The sequence below is a fragment of the Acinonyx jubatus genome, chromosome A2, assembly GCF_027475565.1.
Source record: "Acinonyx jubatus isolate Ajub_Pintada_27869175 chromosome A2, VMU_Ajub_asm_v1.0, whole genome shotgun sequence".
Taxonomy (NCBI): Eukaryota; Metazoa; Chordata; class Mammalia; order Carnivora; family Felidae; genus Acinonyx; species Acinonyx jubatus.
In genome coordinates this window covers 156,574,471-156,595,555 of record NC_069383.1, presented here as the reverse complement: position 1 = coordinate 156,595,555, position 21,085 = coordinate 156,574,471, and the positions used below count along the sequence as shown (strand labels likewise).

The 21,085-nt window shown below is 54.5% G+C and overlaps 1 protein-coding gene across 8 annotated transcripts in view; it reads left to right on the top strand.

Moving 5' to 3' along the window:
• The window catches only part of NFIX (nuclear factor I X), a 99,945-nt gene that overhangs the window by 20,389 nt on the left and 58,471 nt on the right, over nucleotides 1-21,085 (top strand). For 2 of the 8 annotated variants that reach the window (XM_027050464.2, XM_027050463.2), the window contains exons 1-2: nucleotides 7,329-7,502; nucleotides 7,862-8,393. In XM_027050464.2, the coding sequence (XP_026906265.1) occupies nucleotides 7,452-7,502; nucleotides 7,862-8,393 (583 nt within the window). In that variant the 5' untranslated portion in view covers nucleotides 7,329-7,451. Of the gene's footprint in view, nucleotides 1-67; nucleotides 195-6,388; nucleotides 6,846-7,322; nucleotides 7,538-7,861; nucleotides 8,394-21,085 lie in introns of those variants that run through there. The other 6 variants (XM_027050461.2, XM_053219808.1, XM_053219807.1 and 3 more) reach the window with 5 other exon arrangements.

Genomic DNA, 21,085 nt, shown 5'->3' with positions numbered 1-21,085 from the left:
CGTTCCTATCCTGGCCACCCTGCTCTCTGCCCCCGGCTCTGGGCACTGCCTGTTGCTGCAGCAACTGCAAGAAATAGGCTCTCTCTGTGGGCCAAGGGTGTGAGGAGTGCAGACCGGCCGAGGGCACCGGGGGTTTGGAGAAACTCTCCTCTTGCCCTTGGCCCTTCTGTCCTGTGGCAGGGAGAGCAGACCAGGTAAAGCAAAGGGGTGTCACAAGGGACGCCGACGGAGCTCTTGAAGAGGGCCTGGGGAGGCTGCCAGAGGGGTCTTGGAGGTGCGGGGATGACTGGTTTGGGGAGGGAGGGGGACATCCCCTCGGGAGGATCCGCTCCGCAAGCCTTTCCTGGGATCGGGAGTTACAGTTGGCCTCCGGCGAATTTTCAACATTTTGCCTTTTGCTCCGGCCTTCTCTCTTGGCCTCTGGGTATTTTTACAGTGGCCCCGCAGGGACCTCATCTCGACGTGCTGGTTTCTCCTCTTCCCCTCGCCTTTCGGCAGTTTTTCGGTTCTCAGAGAAAGTTATGAAGCTGGCTTCTGGGGGTTCTTCCTTCCTGGGGGGGGGGGCGCTCCTTGGCCACATGGGGTGACACTTTCCAGTGGTACTCAGTGGGTGAGACTCAGGCTCTGCACCGCTCTTGCCCCTCGAGGCCGGTGCCTGTCTGTCATCCGCCCTGTGTGCTCGGGCGGAGGTCTGGGCTCTGGCCTCCCTGGCTTTGACTTCTATTCAGTGACACAAGGAAGTTTGAAGCTAAATAGTGAATTAAGGCCTAGAGTTTTTGTTTTTCTATTCTCTGCAGAGGATGGAAGTGAATTTACAGAGGCACTAGAGAGAAGAGACGGTCTCCCCAATACCTCTCTTCCTACCCTATTTTATTTGGTGCCAGGAGGGTGAGGGGAGCTGTGCCTGGAACAGGGTAGCGTTGGGAGCCAGACCGAAGCTGCCTGTTGGCCCGGTCCCAGGCCACCGTTCCCGGTTTGTAGACAGGAGGAGAGAAAGAAGGGAAAGGGAGGCGGTTTTATAGGAGAGGAATGAGTGGCCTGGTTCTGATGCAGGCCCTGTCCTAGACCCAGCATGGGGGTGTGGGGCGATTCCATTCAGCAAGCGTGAGGACGCTAGAAAAACCGTGTGGGCCTGCCTTTCCTGAGCAGAGGAAAACAGGCCCAAGTCAGCCAAAAACCCGCTTTGTCCAAATTCTCTGAGCCTCCTCGCAATGTGCATTTTCTGGTTTCCATGCTTGGCATTTCCAGATTCTTGGATGATTTTACTCTGGCTGCAGAGACCCTTCCCGCCTTCCCCCCCCCCCCCCAGAGGGGAGGCCCCACCTACCTCCAGGATAAGCAGCCTGGCCCCTTCCCTCTGCTTCCTACAGTTTTGTTTTGTTTTTTTGTTTTTTGTTTTTTTTCCATCTCTGCCCCAGAGTCCGGACACTGCCTTCTCCTGCACCTTCTTGTGTCCCTCCTTCTGTGGGGCAGGCTGGGAGATGTTGGGGATACGAAGTTGGCCTCTTTGGCTTCGGCCCAAGGATGAATGAGAAAATCCCAGGAATTGGGCAGATTAATCAGGGCTCTATTCGTGGCTTTTAAAAATTTCCTGCTTCCTTTTTCACCCAGGCTGCAGATAATGTAGTAGTAAAATGGATACTGAAATATCTGGTTATTCCTATGTAGGCCTCGGGTTTTGTCAGTTACTTGCGCTCACTGCGTATAGTTATCGGAATTAGCATGGAGTGAGTATGTGTGTGTGTGTGTGTGTGTGTGTGTGTGTGTGTGTATACACACACACGTAGTTAGCATGTGTCCAGGGTCTGAGAGAATAAATTTGGGTCTTAAAGCAAGCAGGATGTGGACAAATAGGATTATTTTTAACGATAAAGACACGTTCAAACAGCAGCCCTGCCCTTAAAGATATAACTTCTTACCCTTCTCAGTGTTTCATTATTGGCAGGTATAGGCCGCTTTTGAAACCTGTCTTGGGCTAGGAAAATTATTTTGTTTCCTTGAAGACTTTTGAAGACTGAGTGAAGTTCTATATGAATTTTCCCATTTCCCCTTAAATAATACACAAGGCTTCATTTATTTGGTGGCGTTCTGGAAAAGCACACATTCTACTTTGTTACGATGGCAGCGGGTCATCTTCCTTAGCTGGATTTTCTTTTTTTGCCCCTGACCCAGAGCCCTTGTCTTTTGTCCCTGCTCCTGTTTTTTCTTTTCTTTCTTTTTTTCTCTTTCTTCTTTTTTCTTTTCGGCCCTGTCCTCTCTCCGTCCATCTTTGTCTTTCTTTCTCTCTTTGCAGTTTTGGGCCCAGCTTGGCTTTCTGTCTCCAGGTTTGGCTTTCTTCTCTCTCTCTCTCTCTCTCTTTCTCCCTCTTTCTTTTCCTCTTTTTCTGTGGTCTAATCAGTCTTTTTCTTTTGGAGGCACATTTTCCCTAGTGATGGCTGAAACTGGCTTGGGTATTTCGGAAATGTTCCAGTGAAAACTGTTGCTTTAAAAAAATCAAATTCTGTATACTTGACCAGAATAAGAGAGGCCCTCCTCTTGCAAAGGCAGAAAAATTCCTTATGTTGCTTTTTAAAAGTCTTATCTCTGGCTTCTCAATTTTTCTTTTTCGTGAAGGAAATACCTTTCCCCCCAGATTGCCTGCTTTTCCTTTATTCATTCCTCCCTCTTGTCTTTAGTTTTCTTTCTTTGCTCCCTTCTCTTCCCAGCACCGCTGGCTTCCTCTCCCCCTCCCTGTTTTTTTCTGTCATTCTCTTCCCCCCTCCCCTCTGTGGCTCAGAGGCCTGCCCGTCCCCTTGCTCCCTCCATCCCCTTAACCCATGTACTTGTGGGTGACTCAGCCCTGAGAAGCCTTGAATTGTCTGAGGGTTTTTTGTCTTGGCTCTTGTCCGTGTGCAGGGTGCACGGTCTCTGAAGCTCTCAGCCCCGGCGGGAGGGGAGAAGGGAAGGAGGCTGAGTCTGGGACAGGTAATCTTCCAACAGAGCCTCCACTCTCGTAACAAAAGGGGGACAGTCTCCTTTTGTCTGGGGCTCCTGAGGGGCGTGGCCAGGGCCTGGAGCCACCACCAGTGGCAGGCAGGAGGAGGAGGCTGCAGGGGTAGGGGCACACCAAGTGTTTCTAATGGAACCCGAGTGATTCTTCTCTGTGTGTGCCCACAGGAGAGAGAGAGAGAGAGAGAGAGAGAGAGAGACCTTCTCCCCTCCCTCTCCAAGAGTTAGGAATACCCTGGCCCCTGGCCGCTCTTCCAGCAAACTCTCCCTCACACCGCAGACAGCGGGGGGGGGGGGGGGGGGGGGGGGGGGGGGGGCCGTGGGAACAGGTGAGGGGAGAGCACACCCTGGGGATCCACTCTGCCCACCTTCAAGGTTACAGCAACTGGAAGGAGAAGGACAATTGGCGAATGTTCTCCTTCCGTGTTACTCCCCTGGGAAGGGCCTGTTGCTTCTCCTGTTAAGGGATCATTGAGGGGGCGCAGTGGGCCCTGTGTGGATCCCTGAGGCTCTACTGAGACGCTCCACTGGCCCTCCTGGGCCTCTTCTGTGTCCAGTCTCTCTGCCACGCCATCGACCTTTGACCCCTCCATCCATCCAGGAGTGAATCATGGATCTTGTCCTATTTCCTTAACTTCCACGTGGATCCTTCCACCTGCCATCTCCCCATCACCCACCCAGCTGTACCAGCGGGTTCGGCTTCGGAATCAAGCCGTGTTCGGCACGTCTCTTCCACTCAGCCCTGTGGTCTGTGAGACGGAATAGGCCAGAATTCTCCAGGAGGCTCATGTTGGTCATATTCTGTGCGGTGCCCAATATTCAGTATAAATCAAAATACCAGGAAAAGACCCGCATGCCAAATATAAATTCACTTGTAATTTTTACCATCCCATCTTGACTTTAGAAAGATTGCTTCTCCCCAGGTGGAAAGGCAGCGTTTGGTATCTTATGTCACTCAGTTAGCATCTTTGGCTGATCGGACTGAAGCTGGTTATTAACATGATGTCAATTATTGAACCCTATGCTAAGAGGCCTGTCCGCAACGACACCTGCCTCCTGCTTGTTCACCTCTGTTTCTCTTGGGGTCAGCTGTGGGCTCACTTCAGGCCGTTCGGGGACCTGGACGGGAGTCCCAGGTGCTGGCCAGCACCTTTCTCATTGTCAGGGTTCAGCGCCAGCCCAGGGCTGCACGTTTTGCTTTGGCACACCCCAGGCGCTCTTCCGGGAACCTTTCTGCCAGCATAAAGGCCATTGAGCACAGGGTTTCAGATGGGGAAGAAAGGGGCACGAGTGAGCAGTGACCTTTTTTCTGCTGCCAGCTGAGGGCTGAGCCTCGCCTGGGGAGAGGGGAGCTGTAGGGACAGTTCTGAGCGGGATCAGTCTCTCCATGCCTGTTTGTGAACTCCTCTGCTCGGCCTCTCGTAACTGTTTCCTCCTTACAGCTTCTCCAAGGCCTACGGCAGGCCGCTCAGTAGCCCCTCGTAGAGGCAGCCCTGTGGAGATGGCTCTCCTGGCCTCCCTCTCTCGTGCCCACCTTCCTGCCTGGTCCTGCCTGGCTTGGAAGGGCGGGGGGGGGGGGCGGGAGGGGCGGGGAGGGCTCTTCTCTGTGATTTTGGTTTCCCCAAAGTTGCCCTGCTTTTCCTGCTAGAGCCCTTTCCTCTCTGTTGTTTCCTTTCTTGGCTTTTCCCCTCTCGCATCGGTTTCTTTCTGTATGCTCCTGCACCTTGCTCCGTAGGGTTCGGGCCCCTTAGCCTGAACTGAACTGGGGGCTAGGGGAGTGCCGTCCCTGCTCCAGCCAAGAAACCCCAAACACGGATCAAGTGGACGGACGACGGGGCAGGGCCAGAGACGGCAAAGAATGAAGCTCCTGGGGGTTGGGGGGAGGCATCATCGTAAGACTCTGTGACTGTTCGGAAGCAGTGTCCATCTTCCTGCCTTTGTCACTTCTCCCTGGGATTGGCTGTTGTGTTTGTGGCTGCATGTAGTGCTTGTCAGCGGAGTGCTGTGACAGGAGGCTATTTTAATAAACTGTTGCAGTTTCCCCGAGCCGAGCTGCATTGCGTTGGCATCCCTCGTCACCGCTAATGGAGCGTGCGTGGCTGGGTGTGGGCTGAGGGAGGCGGTCGAGCTCGCTGGGGGCCTGGGGGTGGGGGTGCACCTCGTCTGGGAGTGCTCCCGCCGGCGGCAGCCAGGCCCCGGGGAGGAAGGGGTGGCCGCACCCTGGGCGCCAGGTCCCTGCCCTGGAAGTGCGGCTGGCATGGACACTTTCCGAGCTCTCTTTCTTCTTCTCTTTCTATTCATAGCACCGCAGGCTCGCGGGTCTGGCCAGGCAGGAAAACTTCCACTCGCCCCTGTGCGCTCCATAAATAAAAAAAGAAATAGAACCAGAAAGAGAGTGTGAGGGCCTGAGAGAAAGAGACTGAAACCAAAACACAGAGAAGGCGCAGCTGCTCTCCCCAAGGCCTTCTGGGGCGCCCGCCCGAGCCAGGCCTTTATTTATTTCTTTTTCTGGCTTAAAAAAAGAAAAAAAAAATCCGTGTCTTCCTCAATCCTAGTCCCCCCAGCCCTATCCCCCCCCCACTCCGAATTTGCTGGCTGGCTGCTGCCAAATGGACCCGAGTGGGAGCCTGGAATGAAAAATTCATAACTGCTGGACTTTGCTTGTTCATTAGACGTGAACTTGTCGATTGGGCAAATTGTTTTTGGTCTCCAACTGCCGGGGGCTCTCCCCACCCTCCCGGCTCGCCTGGTTCCCTCCTCCCCTTGGACACAGCCATTGGCTGCTCGAGGATGTCTCATTGCCAAATAGGTGGATCCTTCTCTCTCCCTCTCTCTCTCTCTCTCTCTCTCTCTCTCTCTTCCTTCCCCCCCTTTTTACTGGCTTTGGCACAGGCAAATGGATGGGGATTGAGCATGAAAGGGAGAGAGAGGGAGTTTGAGAGAGAAAAGCAAAAAAAAAAAAATATATATATATATATCTCCAAAATCCAACCAGCACACACACGCACACACACACACACACACACCCCACACTCGCACACACTTACACACACAGCACCATCCCATCCACGTCCTCCCTCGCTCTCTCCCTCTTTCTCTTCTTTCCTCCCTCCCTCCCTTACTCCCTCTCTCTCTTTTGCACGCGTCTGCCAGCGACGGTCTGCAGCCGGTCCGAACTCGTCCTCTTCCCCGGGAATCTGCGAGCTCCCCCTTTGCCTGTGATCAGGCTCAGAGGCGGAGGGAGGCGGCAGAAGTTTACATCCCTGTGCCGCTGCCAAAGCCGAAAGCCTTTTTCTTCAGCTGCCGCCTTCCCCCTCCTGGTTTTTGTTTTTGTTTTGTTTTGCACGGGGTGGGGGGGGTGGAGTGGGGTGGGGGGTGGGGTAGGGTGTGCTGTGTGTTGGGGGTGGTGATTGGGAGGTAGGTTTTGATTTTGAAATTTTGCATATTTTCCTTCTCTCTCTTTTTTCTTAAACTGAAAGAGGATGCACAGGAGGCGAAATTGAACATTTTTTTTTGTTGGCTTTTGTTTACCTGGCGTGTGTGGCAACCGGCTCGCTCCCTCTCTCTGCTTGCTATCCCTGACCTTTCTTTCTTTTTGCTCCTTTTCAAAAAAAATATTAATTTCCCCCTTCTGTGCAATGGAGCGTGGAGGGGGGAGGAGGGGGAAGGGTTTGAGAATCCACCCAAGCCCGGCCCCTATTCCCCAGAACACCAATAATAACCCCCTTTAAAACATTTACCTTCCTCCCCTGCTCCTCCCCCTCCCCCCTCCCCCCACCCGCCCCCAACTCACAACTCTGTTGAGTCCAGAAGCTCAGAATCGGGCGTTGGGCTTTGCCGGGTGCTTCAGATCAATGGTAATTATTTAATTTTTTCCAGTTTTATTTTTGTAAACAGAAATCAATTATTATTTAAACTTCAAACAAGCAAACAAGCAAAAAAAAAAAAAAAACCAAAAAAAAAAAAAAAAAACAAAAAGCGAGAGCCCAGCCCTCTGTCACCTGAGTGGGAAAGAGGGTGAAGGGGTCAGTGGGGAAGGGGCTGCAGGACGCCCCACGAGGCTTTTAACCCTAATGTGGCCGAGGCAACCACCTTATTTGTGCTAACAAGAAGTGTTTTGTTCCTTATTACCGTGATTAACATTAGTATCGGTGTCGGTAACAAAGCTGAAATCACATATTTAGGATTTAGATCTGATTAAAAAAAAAAATGCTGGGGTGGATGTTCCAATTGGAGCAGGAGAAAAGGGAATGAAAACAGCGTGGGGAGGGGACAGCCAAATCCGGTTCCTCGCTGGCTCCTGGATGTCATGTTCTCTCTTTTTGGGGGTGGCCAAAAATCGACCGGTGTCGGGACACGAGGCGGCCCCCGCGCGCCTCGTCTGTGCGTCCACGGGAGTCCGTGCAGACCCGGACGCCGCGCCACCGGGGCGAGCTGACGGGAGTTTGCGGCTGCGATAGACCATGGAGATGTCATGGGCGCGACAGAGCCTGGCGGGGATACCAGCAGCGTGTGTGTGTGGACGGCAACGTTGTCTGTGCGCGCGTGTGTGTGAGTGAGTGAGGGAGAGAGAGAGAGAGAGAGAGAATAGGTGTGTGCTCAGGCTCTGGGTGCCTCTGTCTGGCTGCTGAGGCTGAGATGGGAGCGAGCGGCTGGCTCGGCTGGCGGTGGCTCCAGACCACACTTTCGTAGAACAATCACGAGAGAAAATTGTCGTGGGAGGGGGGGAGGAGGAGGAGGAGGAGGCGGCGGCGATTTTTTTCTTGTGCCCCCCTTCTAACGCTTCTTTTCTCCTTTTCTCTTTCCCCCTCACCCCGTCTTCCCCTCCTCCCGTCCTCCCTCGCCCCGCATGCTCCCGGCTTGCCGCCTGCAGGATGAGTTCCACCCGTTCATCGAGGCGCTGCTGCCTCACGTCCGCGCCTTCTCCTACACCTGGTTCAACCTGCAGGCGCGGAAGCGCAAGTACTTCAAGAAGCACGAGAAGCGGATGTCGAAGGACGAGGAGCGGGCGGTGAAGGACGAGCTGCTGGGCGAGAAGCCCGAGATCAAGCAGAAGTGGGCATCCCGGCTGCTGGCCAAGCTGCGCAAAGACATCCGGCCCGAGTTCCGAGAGGACTTTGTGCTGACCATCACGGGCAAGAAGCCCCCCTGCTGCGTGCTCTCCAACCCCGACCAGAAGGGCAAGATCCGGCGGATTGACTGCCTGCGCCAGGCCGACAAGGTGTGGCGGCTGGACCTGGTCATGGTGATTTTGTTTAAGGGGATCCCCCTGGAAAGTACTGATGGGGAGCGGCTCTACAAGTCGCCCCAGTGCTCGAACCCCGGCCTCTGCGTCCAGCCACATCACATTGGAGTCACAATCAAAGAACTGGATCTTTATCTGGCTTACTTTGTCCACACTCCAGGTAGGTCACTTCCAACCCCCCTCCCCCCCCCCCATTTTATTTTACTCGCTGGCATTTGTTTTGTGTACGGTTCCTCTTCTTTCCGAGGGATGCAGGCAGTAGGCCTCACGAGTGCGCCTGTCCTGCCCAGGGCTGCAGCGTGTCTGATGTTCCCTGTTCCCTTCTTCCGTTTCCCTCCACGCTCTCCATGCTCTCTCTTTTGCTCCCTTGCCACGTTACCTGCGGGGTTGTCGGCCGGCCGTCTCCGTCTTTGGAGGACTCATCTTACCCCAGAGGCGCTGCAGGTCTCAGGACTGGGGCCAGGCTGCCCCAGAATTATCCACCAGGGTGAGAGTTGGTGATGAACACTACTGCACACAGACAAAAATCACTCGTTGCTCAGATTTAAAATGAGTCAGAAGAGGCACCGGGAGCCAGGTGCTGGCTTGCCTGCGGCTTCCCCGCAAGTCCTGGGGAAAAGCGGGATTTGGCACAAGCCGGGTGGGCAGCGGTTCGGTGGAGAGAGGGGCGTGTAAAAGCCCGGGTTATGAGCCAGAATGAATAGAAAAGAGGAGAGAAGGCAGAGGTGGGCAGATTCTGGGGCCCAGATGCCCAGTCCGGAGCCGGAGCCGGAACCATTTGGGCTGGGATCGTTGGGATTTGACTGTCGGAGAGTAGGAAAGTCATTTGACTTCACAGAGAGTGAAAAGGCGCATGAGATTCCTTCCGCTCTCCCCTCCGAGGCGTGCCGGCTGAAGTGGGGAGACCCCAGGATGGATGCCCACGGCCCCCCCACCCCTCTGCTGGGAAGCGGAGAGGCAGTCCCCAGCACAGGCATGTCGGGGAGTGGCGTAGTTGCAGCAGTGGTCTGAAAGGAACAAACAATCCAAAAACTCTGTAAATTTCCTTTTTCCTTTTGTGTTCCAAACAGTTCCACTTCTCCGCTTTGCTTTTCCAGTTTTGCCCAGCATTTTGGGTCGGGGTGGTTCAGTTCTCTTCCTCCGTTCCTTCCCCCCACCCTTTCCCTTTTTATAATTTCTTTCCGCTTTTGTTTTCTTACAAATTGAAACAGAGATGGCTGGTTAATTTTTAGCCTCCACTCAGCTACGCCCAATTTACTGCCGCCTTTGAAACCTAAACGGGCGGCACTCTGTGATTAAGCAAGGCAGAAGTGTGTTTACATTATGCCCAACCAACTTGTAATGAGAGGGCTACCAAACCTTTTTCTGTGTGTGTGTGTGTGTGTGTGTGTGTGTGTGTGTGTGTGTGTGTGTTTTCCCTTTCCACTATTCCGGTATTTTTTCTCCCTTGTTTCCCTTCTTTCTGTCTTTATGCAAATGTAACAGAATGTGGCTTAACTTCAACTCTAGTGAGTGTTCTTTCCCGCAAGTGTGTGTGTGTGTGTGTGTGTGTGTGTGTGTGTGTGTGTGTGTGTGTGTCTTCCTTCCTGTTCATTCATAAAAAAGAAAAGCAACTCACTTTTCTGCTGTGGTCACTCCCCTGCCCGTTTGGGAAGTTGGGAGGAGTCGTATGACTTAATCCAGAAATGAAATTTTGGGGAACTTTTAGCATTGCGTCGGGAAAGTAACTTCCACTAGGATTAGCACTGAGGGTTTCTATGTTGGCGAACTCTGGGGATGAAAAGGTGGTATTTGAGGCCTCTCTCCTTACTCACACTCTCTCTCATTCTGAGAGGTGGCTTTGATAGTTTGTTGGAGGCAGTGGACATCCCCCTCCCACCGCCCCCACAGCCATTCCTCCCTCCGTGGATCTTTCTAGGCTTGCACTTGGCCCGGTGTGACTATCGTGACCCCTCATGAAGAATGACCAACTGCCAGTCCTCTCCTCTGTTCGCCCTTTTTCTTTCTGGAAATGAGACTGAAGAAACAAAATTTAAAGTTATCCTCTCATTCTCTGTCTCTACAGCAAGTCGGAGTGGGGAGGGTGTGTGCCTGGTAGTGCTGAAGGGAGCTTGGGGGAGGCTTGGAGCCTTGAGTTTGTGTCTGTCAGATAGATCCTCTGCAAGGGCATTCTGTACCTTCTGATTTTAGAACTAGGGCCGCTGAGATGGAAATCAATACTCACCTCTCTCTGGCTTCCTCCTACCCTGCTCTCTAGCTAGATCCCTGTAGCCGAGCTGTTTCCCTGGACGCTTTTATTTTAGGCCAAATTCTTTTTTTTTTTTTAATTTTTGTTAACATTTATTTATTTTTGAGACAGAGAGCATGAACAGGGGAGGGTCAGAGAAAGAGGGAGACACAGAATCTGAAACAGGCTCCAGGCTCTGAGCGGTCAGCCCAGAGCCCGACGTGGGGCTCGAACCCACGGACTGCGAGAGCATGGCCTGAGCCGGAGTCGGCCGCTTAACCGACTGAGCCACCCAGGCGCCCCTATTTTAGGCCAAATTCTTGACGGCTGCCAGCATGAGGCTAAGGTAGGATGAAATGTGTGTGAGGAAGGAGACCGTTTCTGGCCAGCCTCCTGGCTCCTGGACTAACCAGGCAGGTGTCTGTCGTGAGAAAGGAGGCATCGCCGTCCGCCCCCCAGCTACGATGAGATCATTTACCCAGGAATATGAGTGAATTCATGGCCCCATCGAATGCGGCCGCGGCCATTTCTGTCCCGGCTGAGGTCCAGTTCCTTGATAAAAGCTGACTGGAGAACTGGGGATATTTCAAAAGAATTCGTCTATACTCTAGCTCCCTGGACTCCAGATAGTTTCGACGAAGGTAGGATTTCTTGCTGGAATTGCTTTAATTCACATGTGCCTTACTGAAGGAGTAGGGGTCAGTCGGTGCAGCATGGGCCTTGGGTAGATGGTCTCAAGATAGTGAGGTGCAGCCACAGCCTTCTCCCCAAGCCACCCCAGTTGGCTAGAAAATGTCTTCTTCCGGCCGAGCCCCCAAACAGCATGGATCTGACAGCACAGCCTTCTCCTGCCCATGCTCCCTCCCCCCCCCCCACCCCTGGACATGCTCAGCAGGGTGCCCCTTGCTCCTTCCTCCTGGTATAAACCAGGAGTAGGGGCTAGGGTGGCAAGGTCTCAGCTGAGAGTTGCTTTGGATTCTTAAAGTACGTTTCTTCCCCTAAGGCTGGGTTGAAGGACGCAGTCTGGGCCGAGCTGGCGGTGCCGGGTTTGGTGACAAGTGAACTTGACACGGTGGTAAGCATGGGGGCGTTGCTTTACCTCCAAGTGCCATCATCATCCGTGGCCCTCTTGTGTTTTTGTTTTGCCCCACTTGAAGCTTCGAGAGGTGGCATGGCTGGGGAGGAAATAAAGGACGTGTGTGCGTGTGCGTGTGCGTGTGCGTGTGTGTGTGATGTCGGGAGCTCCTGAAGGTGATCTGGTATCTTCGGACCTGCCCTAACCTAGGCTTCGGTCCTAGAAAATGGAAAAATCTGGGGCGCCCGTCGGACTCAGCCTGTAGAGCATGTGACTCTTGATCTTGGGGTTGTGAATTTGAGCCCACAACGAGTGTAAAGATTCCTTAAAAGTTAAAAAAGAGTCTGAAAGTAATAAAAAGCTTCACCGAATGGGAATGTCAGCTTCTCCCTGTCGGATTCCTCTGACAGGCCCCAGTGGAAGCCCGTGAAGTCCAGATACTCGGGTGGTGATTCTTTTCTTTATCTCGGCTTGTTCACGATGGAGAAATTCACATGTAGAAGGAGCCCCCATCACCAATGCCGGTAGTTGCTGGCTGACTTACGGTCAGGCTCCACTCACTCATCCATACCCCCCACTGCCCACCCACGCTGGGTTGTTTAGAAGAAAACCCAGGCATTGTAGCTTTTCATCTGTAAATATATCTGTGCATGTCTCTAAAGATGAGGAGTCTTGAAGAACGCAACCACACTATCACTATACCTAAAAATAATCAGCCGTTTCTTCAGCATGGTCAGGCTAGTCAGCGTTCACATTTCCCTAATTATCTCCCAGTTTTGTTTGTCTGGGTCAGGATCAGAATCAAAATCAGAATCAGGTGCACACAGGGGCGCCTTGCTGGCTCCGTTGGTGGAGCATGGGACTCTTGATCTCCAGGTCGTGAGTTCAAGCCCCATGCTGGGCGTAGCGCTTACTTAAAAGAAAAAAAAGAAAGGAAGGAAGGAAGAAAATCAGGTGCACGCATTGCGACGGGTCGATATGTCTTTCAGACTCCCAATCTCTAGGTGGTCCTCCTCCACCTTGGTTTCTTTTCTGGCAGTTTTTGGGTTGTTGCTGTTGAAGGAAGTGGGTCATTTGTCCTGTAGGGTTTCTCCATCTGGGCTCTGCAGACTGTGCTCCCCTGGGTTGTTTGTGCAACACTCTGAAAGGAGATTCTGCCTCCCTCCTCGCCTCCTGGTCCTGGGACGGCCGGACCTTACCTGTCACAGGAAATGGATTCGCACCTAAGGATTTGTCTAAGTGAACTTTTCTAAGTGCACAGTCACCCTTCTCAGGTGTAAGAGTTCCCTGGTTTTGCTCTCTGCTTCAGACCTCGGGGCTTTGCAGTGAGTCCTGGTTTTCAGGTCCGAGGGAGGACTCTTCCTCTGGGCCCTTCCCTGGTGGAACAGGGCATCGTTCGGCCATGTTAGCCCTGCCAAGATACAGATGATGCCAGCGATGCCCCTAAGCCTTTGCTGGACCCTCGGCCCATCTGGTGGCTCTGGTGGCAGTGCATGGGAGAGACCACAGGAGCGCCAGCCGCCTTCCTGGGGGACTGGCCCCTAGCGCGGCCTCTGGGCCACCTCACCCACTGCCTCTTTTCTCAAGGCCCAGAAATGCCACTGGTCTGCGTCGTTGAGGCAGCACCATCTGGTACCAGGGCTGGCGCAGACTGCAGGGCCCAGGAACCAGATTCGTAAGACTCGCGAGAGGCGCGGATCATCTTTTAACCCAACGTAAGGTCCCCTTTAGAACATCCTGGAGGAGGTGTCACTGTTGTTCAAAGGTCAGCTTTGGCCACTGTAAGATTCTTCCGTTCGTCCAACCCAGAGAATGGTTAGAGGGTTGCAGCTAGCCTGTAAAGATACCAGCACATAGCAGGCAGGTGGCGGATCACCGCTGCTGGCTGTCCTTGCTGTTGTTAGGATCTCATGAGCCCAAGGCTGCCTCCCTGTCGCCTTTACCTGTCAGTCTCATTTCTGTCAGGGGACAACTCAGGTGAGCGCTGAGTTTTCTGTGACACGGCAGCCTCTCGGATGCTGAAGCCTGCTCTCATGGTTCCTTTCCACCCTTCTCCCCAGGAAGCTGTCCTTTCTCCAGGCCAAACGTTGCCAGTCCCTCACGCCTCCCGCACTGGATGCAGCTCCTTGAGCCCTTGCCATTTTGGTCACCACTTCCTGGAGGCCCTCTTAAACTGGAGCATTTGGTATGGAACACAGAAACTCCAGGCGCGATCAGGTCCCGTGGTCGCTGCGGGATTTGCAGGGCCTTCCGGCTACGTAATGTGTGGGGCTCGGTGCAGACCGAAAAGTGCGGGGCTCCTAGTTCAGAATGATGAGGGATTGCGACGGGACGACAGTGAGAGCGTTAAGACCAAGCACGGGGTGCGTGTGACTGTCCAGGTTGCATACCTGTGAAGCCGGCCCGGGCCGCCTGTGCTCTGTTAATGTGACATGGGATGCCTTGCTTGGTGGGGTGGAAGGGTGACGGGGCTCAGGCTAGCCTCAAGAAGGGGATGTGACCCCAAAGAGGAGATGAGAAATGCCCAGTCAGGCGAGCTGTTGCCTACAGGCCTGGGACAGTCCTTTGGCTTGGTCTCCTTCTAGGACTCCCCTGACCATCTGCTCGTGTCACCTTTGTCCATAGCCTGTCTGCTCAACCAGTCGGGTCCACGCTGGTTGCGATGCACAGGGGTTCTCGGTGGAGTGCTCACTCTGCTGGCTGAGTTGGAAGCTATAGCTCAAGGGAAAAAAGAATCACCCTCGTCTGAGCTTGAACCAGCGCTGTGGGCTGTGAACAAGCCAGAGGGGACCTGGACGCCCTGAGCATGGGGACCAGCTGTGCTCCACCACCCACCCAGAGGAAAGGGGGCCGCTCTGCAGCAGGAGGGCCGGGGTCCAGACACGCGGAAGGACTTCCTGAGGATTCAGTTTACTTCTTGGCATTGCTGGAGGGTGGTCGAATTTCCTTTATTCACGAAACACGCGCTGGGTGAACCTACTGTGAGCGAGGCCGTTCTAAGAATGAGAGACTCCCGCATTCGGCTGGCAGGGTTTGGGTGAGGGCCTCGTAGTGACTTCTAGAAGATGCGGTCCCGTGGGCGTTGAGTGTGCAGTGATCCGTGCGGGGAGGGAGGGAAGACCCGTTGGGGCTTCACCAGGGGCCGTGAAGAGGGAGGCAGGGCCCATCTCTGCCGCTTTCTAGTGCTGCAGAGACCTGGGGTGCCAAGGAAGGGTTGGCCAGAGGGCCGTGCCATGGTCCCCCTCTGTTCTGGTGTCCGCAGCAGCTGTGTGGAGAGGACACAGCTGAGCATCCCCTTTTCTGCCCAAGGGAGAGGGTGGCTCCCTCCCCACCCCTTTTTCTCTTTGCCCCATCAGTCCCACCCCCCACCCCTGTCTCAGGAGCTGCCACGCTTCAGTTATCTTATCCTTCAGTGTCCGATTCAGAAGTCCTTTCAAAGGCCCCAGCCGTGTCAGCGCGGCGCTCGCACAAAAGGCCTCTTTGATTTCTTGTTTGTTTTCATTTGCCAGTGGAGGGGGAGGGGGCTGGAGAGAAAGAGCTTCTGGGTTTTAAAATTTTTATTTGGGTTGCTTCATTCTCAGAGGGGTCGGGTCCCTGGAACTCCTTTCTGAGCTGGGGGCTCGAGGCGACGGGCGGTCTTCTGGGCTGACGCAGGAAGTGGGGGCTGCCCCCCCCAAGCAAGAGGGGGAAGCGTGGGGGTTCAGGATGTAGTCGTTGGTTCACCTTGGGCCTGGGCTAGGCCAGAGGGTCGGAAGGGGCAGGTCAGAACCTACTGCTTGGGCAGGGAAAGGTCCGACGTGCCGGGGACCGAAGTACATTCCCCTGGTAGCCACGTCCCCTGTAGAGGCCTTTGTCACAGCTGTAGGATTGGAGTGGTCCTGAACCTTGACTTTGCCGCTTTCCCTTTATCGTCCCAGATTCTGCTGTTTCCCTCTCGGTTGGATGGGAAGGGAGCAGGGGCCCTTCTAGCATGCGGACTCCTTGAAAATCCTTTACATACAGACTGGCCTCCCCACTGTCTGTCAGGGCGTGAAGTAGAGGGGTGACCGGTCTACCCAGCAGCCTGGTGTCCTGTGGGGCGAGGCCTGGGACAAGCCCCTGTCTTCGCAGGCTTGCTCTCTCACCTCCCCCCCACCCCGGCCCTCCCCTTACCTCTTGCCTCTCTCCGTGATGGTTTGTGAGACCGCTGCAGCGCGGGTGCCCCTCCCAGGGCACAAGGCCCATGGCTCGCGGAGGACTTTGAGGACAGGGGGCTGAGGCCGAAAGGAGCCGGAGGGCCTCCCTCGCCAGCAGTCTGGGACCAGAGGCACCCAGACCGATGCCCGTCGGGGTGCCTACTTCAAGCACACGTGGGTGCGTCCCAACATACAGTAAGAAGAGGGGCAGCCCATGGGTTGTCATGCCTGTGTGGAGGCCCGACTGCCGCGGCTCAGAAGGGAGCGCCGAGAGTGAGTGTTGGGCAGGTGGTCACGGGCGTCAGCAACAGGGAAGCGTGCCCACTGGGTGAGGGGGCTCCGCAGGGCCTGGTTGGCAGACGGGAGGAGGAGGCTGGGGGGCTGAGAGATAGATAAATATAGCTGATGGCATTTCTGATGATAGGTTTTTCTTGGCACCAAGGGCACCGTGGAAAACAGCACGACAAACGCCGGCCCCACAGGCCGCCGTCGCCATTTTAAGCATGTTTGAGCCGAGGGGTGGCTGGCGTTAGAAGGGGGTCCCAGCGGGCGGAGGGGCTGCGGCAGGGAGGTCTGGCTGGACTCTGCCTCGCGCCCCCCCACCCCCGGGTGCCTGTGTTCTTGCCTCTGTCCGGATGGCTATCTCATAACTGATTTTCTGGTCCTCTGGGGAGTACAAAAATATTTGGGGGTACCCATTTGTTCAGGCTCCCGACAACTTCTTGTTCCCCGTCGATGCGGGGTGGGGGGCGCACCCCTGCTCTCCATCCCCTTCTTTAATTCCATTTTTTCCACCGAAGGCCCCGTGTGGCTAAGGCATCGTGCCGAGTCCTGTCTGTGTGGTAACCACCCAAATTCTCACACCGATTCCGAGTTTGAATCTGTGCTCCTGGCTGCGTGTGTGTGTGTGTGTGTGTTTGTGCTCAGGTGACACACAGCGGGGGATCGGTGCAGTGGGGGATCAGTGAATCAGACCCGGGGGCCTGGGAGTCTTCCTGGAAGATAACCTGTTTGAACCCCATCTTGAAAGGACAGTGAGGAATTAGCTCGTTTTCGTCAGCTGGCTGAGCCTTTTCAGCCGCCCGAAGCTGATCCCCTTTCTCACAATGGTGGAGTGATATAGGCAGGGCAGGTATTATTATCCCCACTGTACAGAGAAGGGAACCCAAGTGCAGAGATGTCACGGCACTGAGGTCACACGATGAGTTTCCAGCAGAAGGACCCCAGGATCCAGGTCATGGAGCACCTCAGCTGCCACCTGTGGGCCTCGCTTCTCCTTGAACTTCACGGGGATTGCTGGCCTTGGCAGAGTCTCAGAGGAGAAAGCTGTGCGGGTCCCCATGGTCTCCGTTGCTCTCTAGGAGCTGAGCCGGTGAGGCTGGAGCCTAGCCTGTGGCTCAGCTCAAGGGCTCCCCCAGCTGCTGAGCACGTGGGGGTGGAGACAGTGATCGGGCACCTGGCCTGTCCTTGACACTGGCCTCCCCACCAGCTGGCCCCCTGCCTCTGACCCAAGAGGCAGCATGATACGGGTTGGGCCCACTGGATGCCTCCACCCTGCTGTGGCCAGCCCGGCTTCTTGGCACCTCTCCCCGGAGTGTGGGGAAGGGCAGGTAGAGAGGGCAGGAAGTCCAGGCCTGGGGCCAGGCCGCTCGGCTGGATCTTGGGATCCCTGATCCTTGCTGTGTCACGCCCTTTTCCTGGGAGTCTGCTTGGAACTGAAGTTTGAAATAAGAAAAATGAATGCAGGTGTCTCACTTAACCAGATGATGGCTGGAAGTTTTGCGGTAACCTGCCCTCCATTGTCTTTTATGCTCCTTCACATAAACTCTCACGCTTACCCCTTTCTTAAAGTTTGAAAACTTTGGATCTGCGTACGTAAAAACTCTCCCAGCACGTGGAGGGGTTGGGTTATAGGAGAGGCTAGCCCATGCTAGAGATTTTCCTGTTTCCGTGGCTGGTAAGATAGGGACATAACCTCTTAACCACTGATAACAGCTCCTGTAGAGCAGAGTTTTCCAACCACAGCTGTCTCGGCCCTGGGGCCAGATCATTCCGTGTTGTGGAGACCGTCCTGTGCATTGCGGGGTGGTTAACAACATCTCTGGCCTCGACCTGCTAGATGTCAGTTGCGACGCTCCACCCCGGGTGTGACAACTGAGATACCTCGGGACATTTCCATGGGGAGAGAATTGCCCCAGCTGAGAGCCTCTGGCGTAGAAGAAACAGAGGGATTCAGGCAGAACATTGCCCGCCTTCACCTCTTGCCTCTCCCCTCAGTCGCATGGCAACAGAACCTCTGAGCCCTGGCTGTTCCCTATACATCCTATGCCGCTTTCCCTTTCTGGGCAATAGGACCCTGGGCTGAAGCCATCTGGGGGCTCCTCTCCCTCCTGGGAATCATGAGCCCATCTGAGAGTCTCCTACCGAATATCCCTCCTCGTCTCTCGCATCATGGTCTCTCTGTGTGCTGAGGCCACTGATCTGGGGACTAGAAGAGGGGGTTCTGCTCTCCAGCTGACCCAGGCCTATGTGGCGAGCCAGCGGCTCCGTCAGGCCCATCCCAGACCCCAGAGAGCAGCAGACATTTGTTTCTGCAGCGTGGGATGCAGAGACCAGAAGTGTCGCCTGAGCCTCAGCACTACTCTTTTTAAATGATGTATTTGATTTTTTTTTTATTACAGTAGTAAAACACGCTCTTTCTAAAAAATTCAAACAATAGAGAAATGAGAGAGACAGACAAGCTCCCCAAATAACCCTCCTGAGCCAGAGAGAAACTCACTTCTCACGTCTGTGTAAGTTCTTCTCGTTTCTTTTCATTAATTCCTGTATCAAATAACTTTTAAATATGGAGATATCTATTTTAAGAGCAGATGGTATGTTTGGGCTAATTGAACCGGGTCCAGGGAGTGCCACTGTGGTCTTAACTTTTCCCATTCCCTGCCCGTTCCAGCAATGTGTCCCCCATCACCCCAGGTGCAGAGCCGGTATCTGGTATCTGTCCTCTTTGACCCCTCCCCCGCCAGGTGACAGTTTCTGCTTATCCTTCCGGGAGCATGATGACCAGCAGGATGTACGTTGGTATCTGAGCAGCCAGGATCCTGCTGTGGGCATTTCTGCTGGCAGTATAACACCGACGACCGTGGAAGTCAGGGCCTGAGGCCCAGCCCCTGCTGAGCACCACCCCGCCAAAGGCTCAGCCACCATGGGGGTTGGGGCGTGGCAGGGGCACTGAGGGAAGGAGGGGCGGATGAGAAGTGGCCTGCTTGGCTGTGCCCCGCTTGGCCCCGGCCTCTCTTCTCTGGAGCCAGCTTCCCAGCTCCTTCCTAGAGGGCCAGAGTGATCCTCTGTGTGGGGTAGACTCTTCAAGTAGCCTGGCATCCTAGAGGCTTTTCTGGACCCTCCGGTCTCCTTCCAGGGTTGGTGGTGGCTGCTGACTTTTTCCTTTCTTAAAGGAAAGGGGGTGAAATGTCCCTCAGCCTTCCAGGATTTATCCCATCATAATTCTTTGTGTTGGGCTTAAAGGTATGGCAGAGAGGAGAGTGTCCTCTCCAGGCCAGGGGCAGGGACAAGACTGGAAGGAATCTGGAGAGAGCTTTGCGGCTGGGTCAGCCGGTCTAGGGGAAGCTGCAGATGACAGCCGGGAGTAGGGTGACACCTGGTGACTCTTCTGGACGGGGCAGAGTGTGCAGAGAGATCAGGAGATCCCCGGAGGTGGCCTGCAGGAGGCTGACTGAGTGCAGCCTTTGAGGAGTGTGTCCTTATTATATCCCCATTAGCGCATAATTATTATATAATGGGTGTTATTGCATAATGGCAGTTATATAACACGTGGCCCAGAATACGGTGTGTGTGTGTGTGTGTGTGTGTGTGTGTGTGTGTGTGTGTGTAATAAGTGTATATTCTCTGGCTATAAATAGCTGCCAGCCCTGCACTGAATCTGTGGTCACACCAGAGGCACCTTATAAATACCCAGCAGTGGGCTATAAATTTCTGAGTGGTGACGTAGGCAGACATGATACCTAGTTAGGAGGTGGTGGGAGGGACTTTCAGCCCCACCCGGCCACATGACATCATTGTTTCCATAGTAATAAGAACGCTCCCTGGGGGACCAAGCAAAGAGAGGCCTTTAAAGGGAGGAGGCAAATGGATAGGAAGCTGGGTGGGGGTGCTTTGCCTGGGGCTGACCAGGGTGGGATCCCCTGGGCAGAGGGCTGCCGGAGTAAGACAGGCCATCTCCCCGCAGGTATAGGAAACGCCGGGGCAGGAAACTCCATTTTCTTTCGTCTCTTCTTCAGAGGGTTTCAGGGCGCCTCCTTGTGTGGCAGGTTGTGCTGACTCTGCTGCCTGTGAGCGAGAGAGCCGGGGGAGCCACATGGTCTCTCCATCCTTCCCTCTCCCAGGTGACCTCTTCGTGGCTCTGGGGCCACTCGCCGAAGGGGAGTTGAACAGGGGCAAACCAGGGCTCTGCACCCCAGTCATATCCTCCACGGGGCGGGACTGCTTCCCCTACCAGAGGTTTTAGGCCAATTTTGGCCTTAGTAATATAAGAAATATGTGAACAATTTGGAGCGCATCTCAGCGAGCCTTGTGGAAGTCATGGCACTGGGAGATGGCGCCCGGGAAGAAAGAGGAGACACGGAAAGTGTTTGGCCCCAGAAGAAGCTAGGGGGTGGGATGCAATCTATTTATGTGTCTGAGACGTAGTAGTTTCGTACTGGGTGGCGAAGAGCTACTCTTCGAGTTCCTGAGGGTAGAGGAAGAGATCTGTTTGCTGGCAGGTGGTGGGATTGAGGTTAGCTGGGAGGAAGGAAGGATGAGTGACCAACTTGTCACAGTATGACCGGTAGTTTTCTGATTTCAGCACTAAAGGTCCCTTGTCCCAGGAAATCCTTTTGTCCCTTGCAAACCAGGACGGCTGGTCATCCTAGAACAATGGTTTTCAACCAGGGGTGAGTTTGCCCTCCAGGGATCCTTTGGCAATGTCCGTGGACACTTTTGGTTGTCACAGACAGGGGAGGATGATGTTGGCATCTAGTGAGTCGAGGCCAGGGCGCAGGGTAGTCGATAGTCCCTCAACAAGGAATCGTCTGGCTCCAAATGTCACTAGTGGTGAGACGGAGAAGCCCTGTGTTGCGGGGGGGGGGGGGGGGTAAAGCAGAGCTTCTGGGTCTCCTCAAGACCTCCCTTGCCTAGCAGAGAGCCCCTTACTTACCCCGCCTCCTCCCTGCATTTCTTGCAGCTCTATTTTTTTGTGCTTTGATTGGTTATGTGTAGGGTTCTGGGGCCCGGAGACTTTTTTTCTAGGGAATCCTGGGGCTTCTGAGAGGGTCCTTCCCCCTCTCAAAGCTCAGAGGCTTTTGCAGCTAAGACCATGC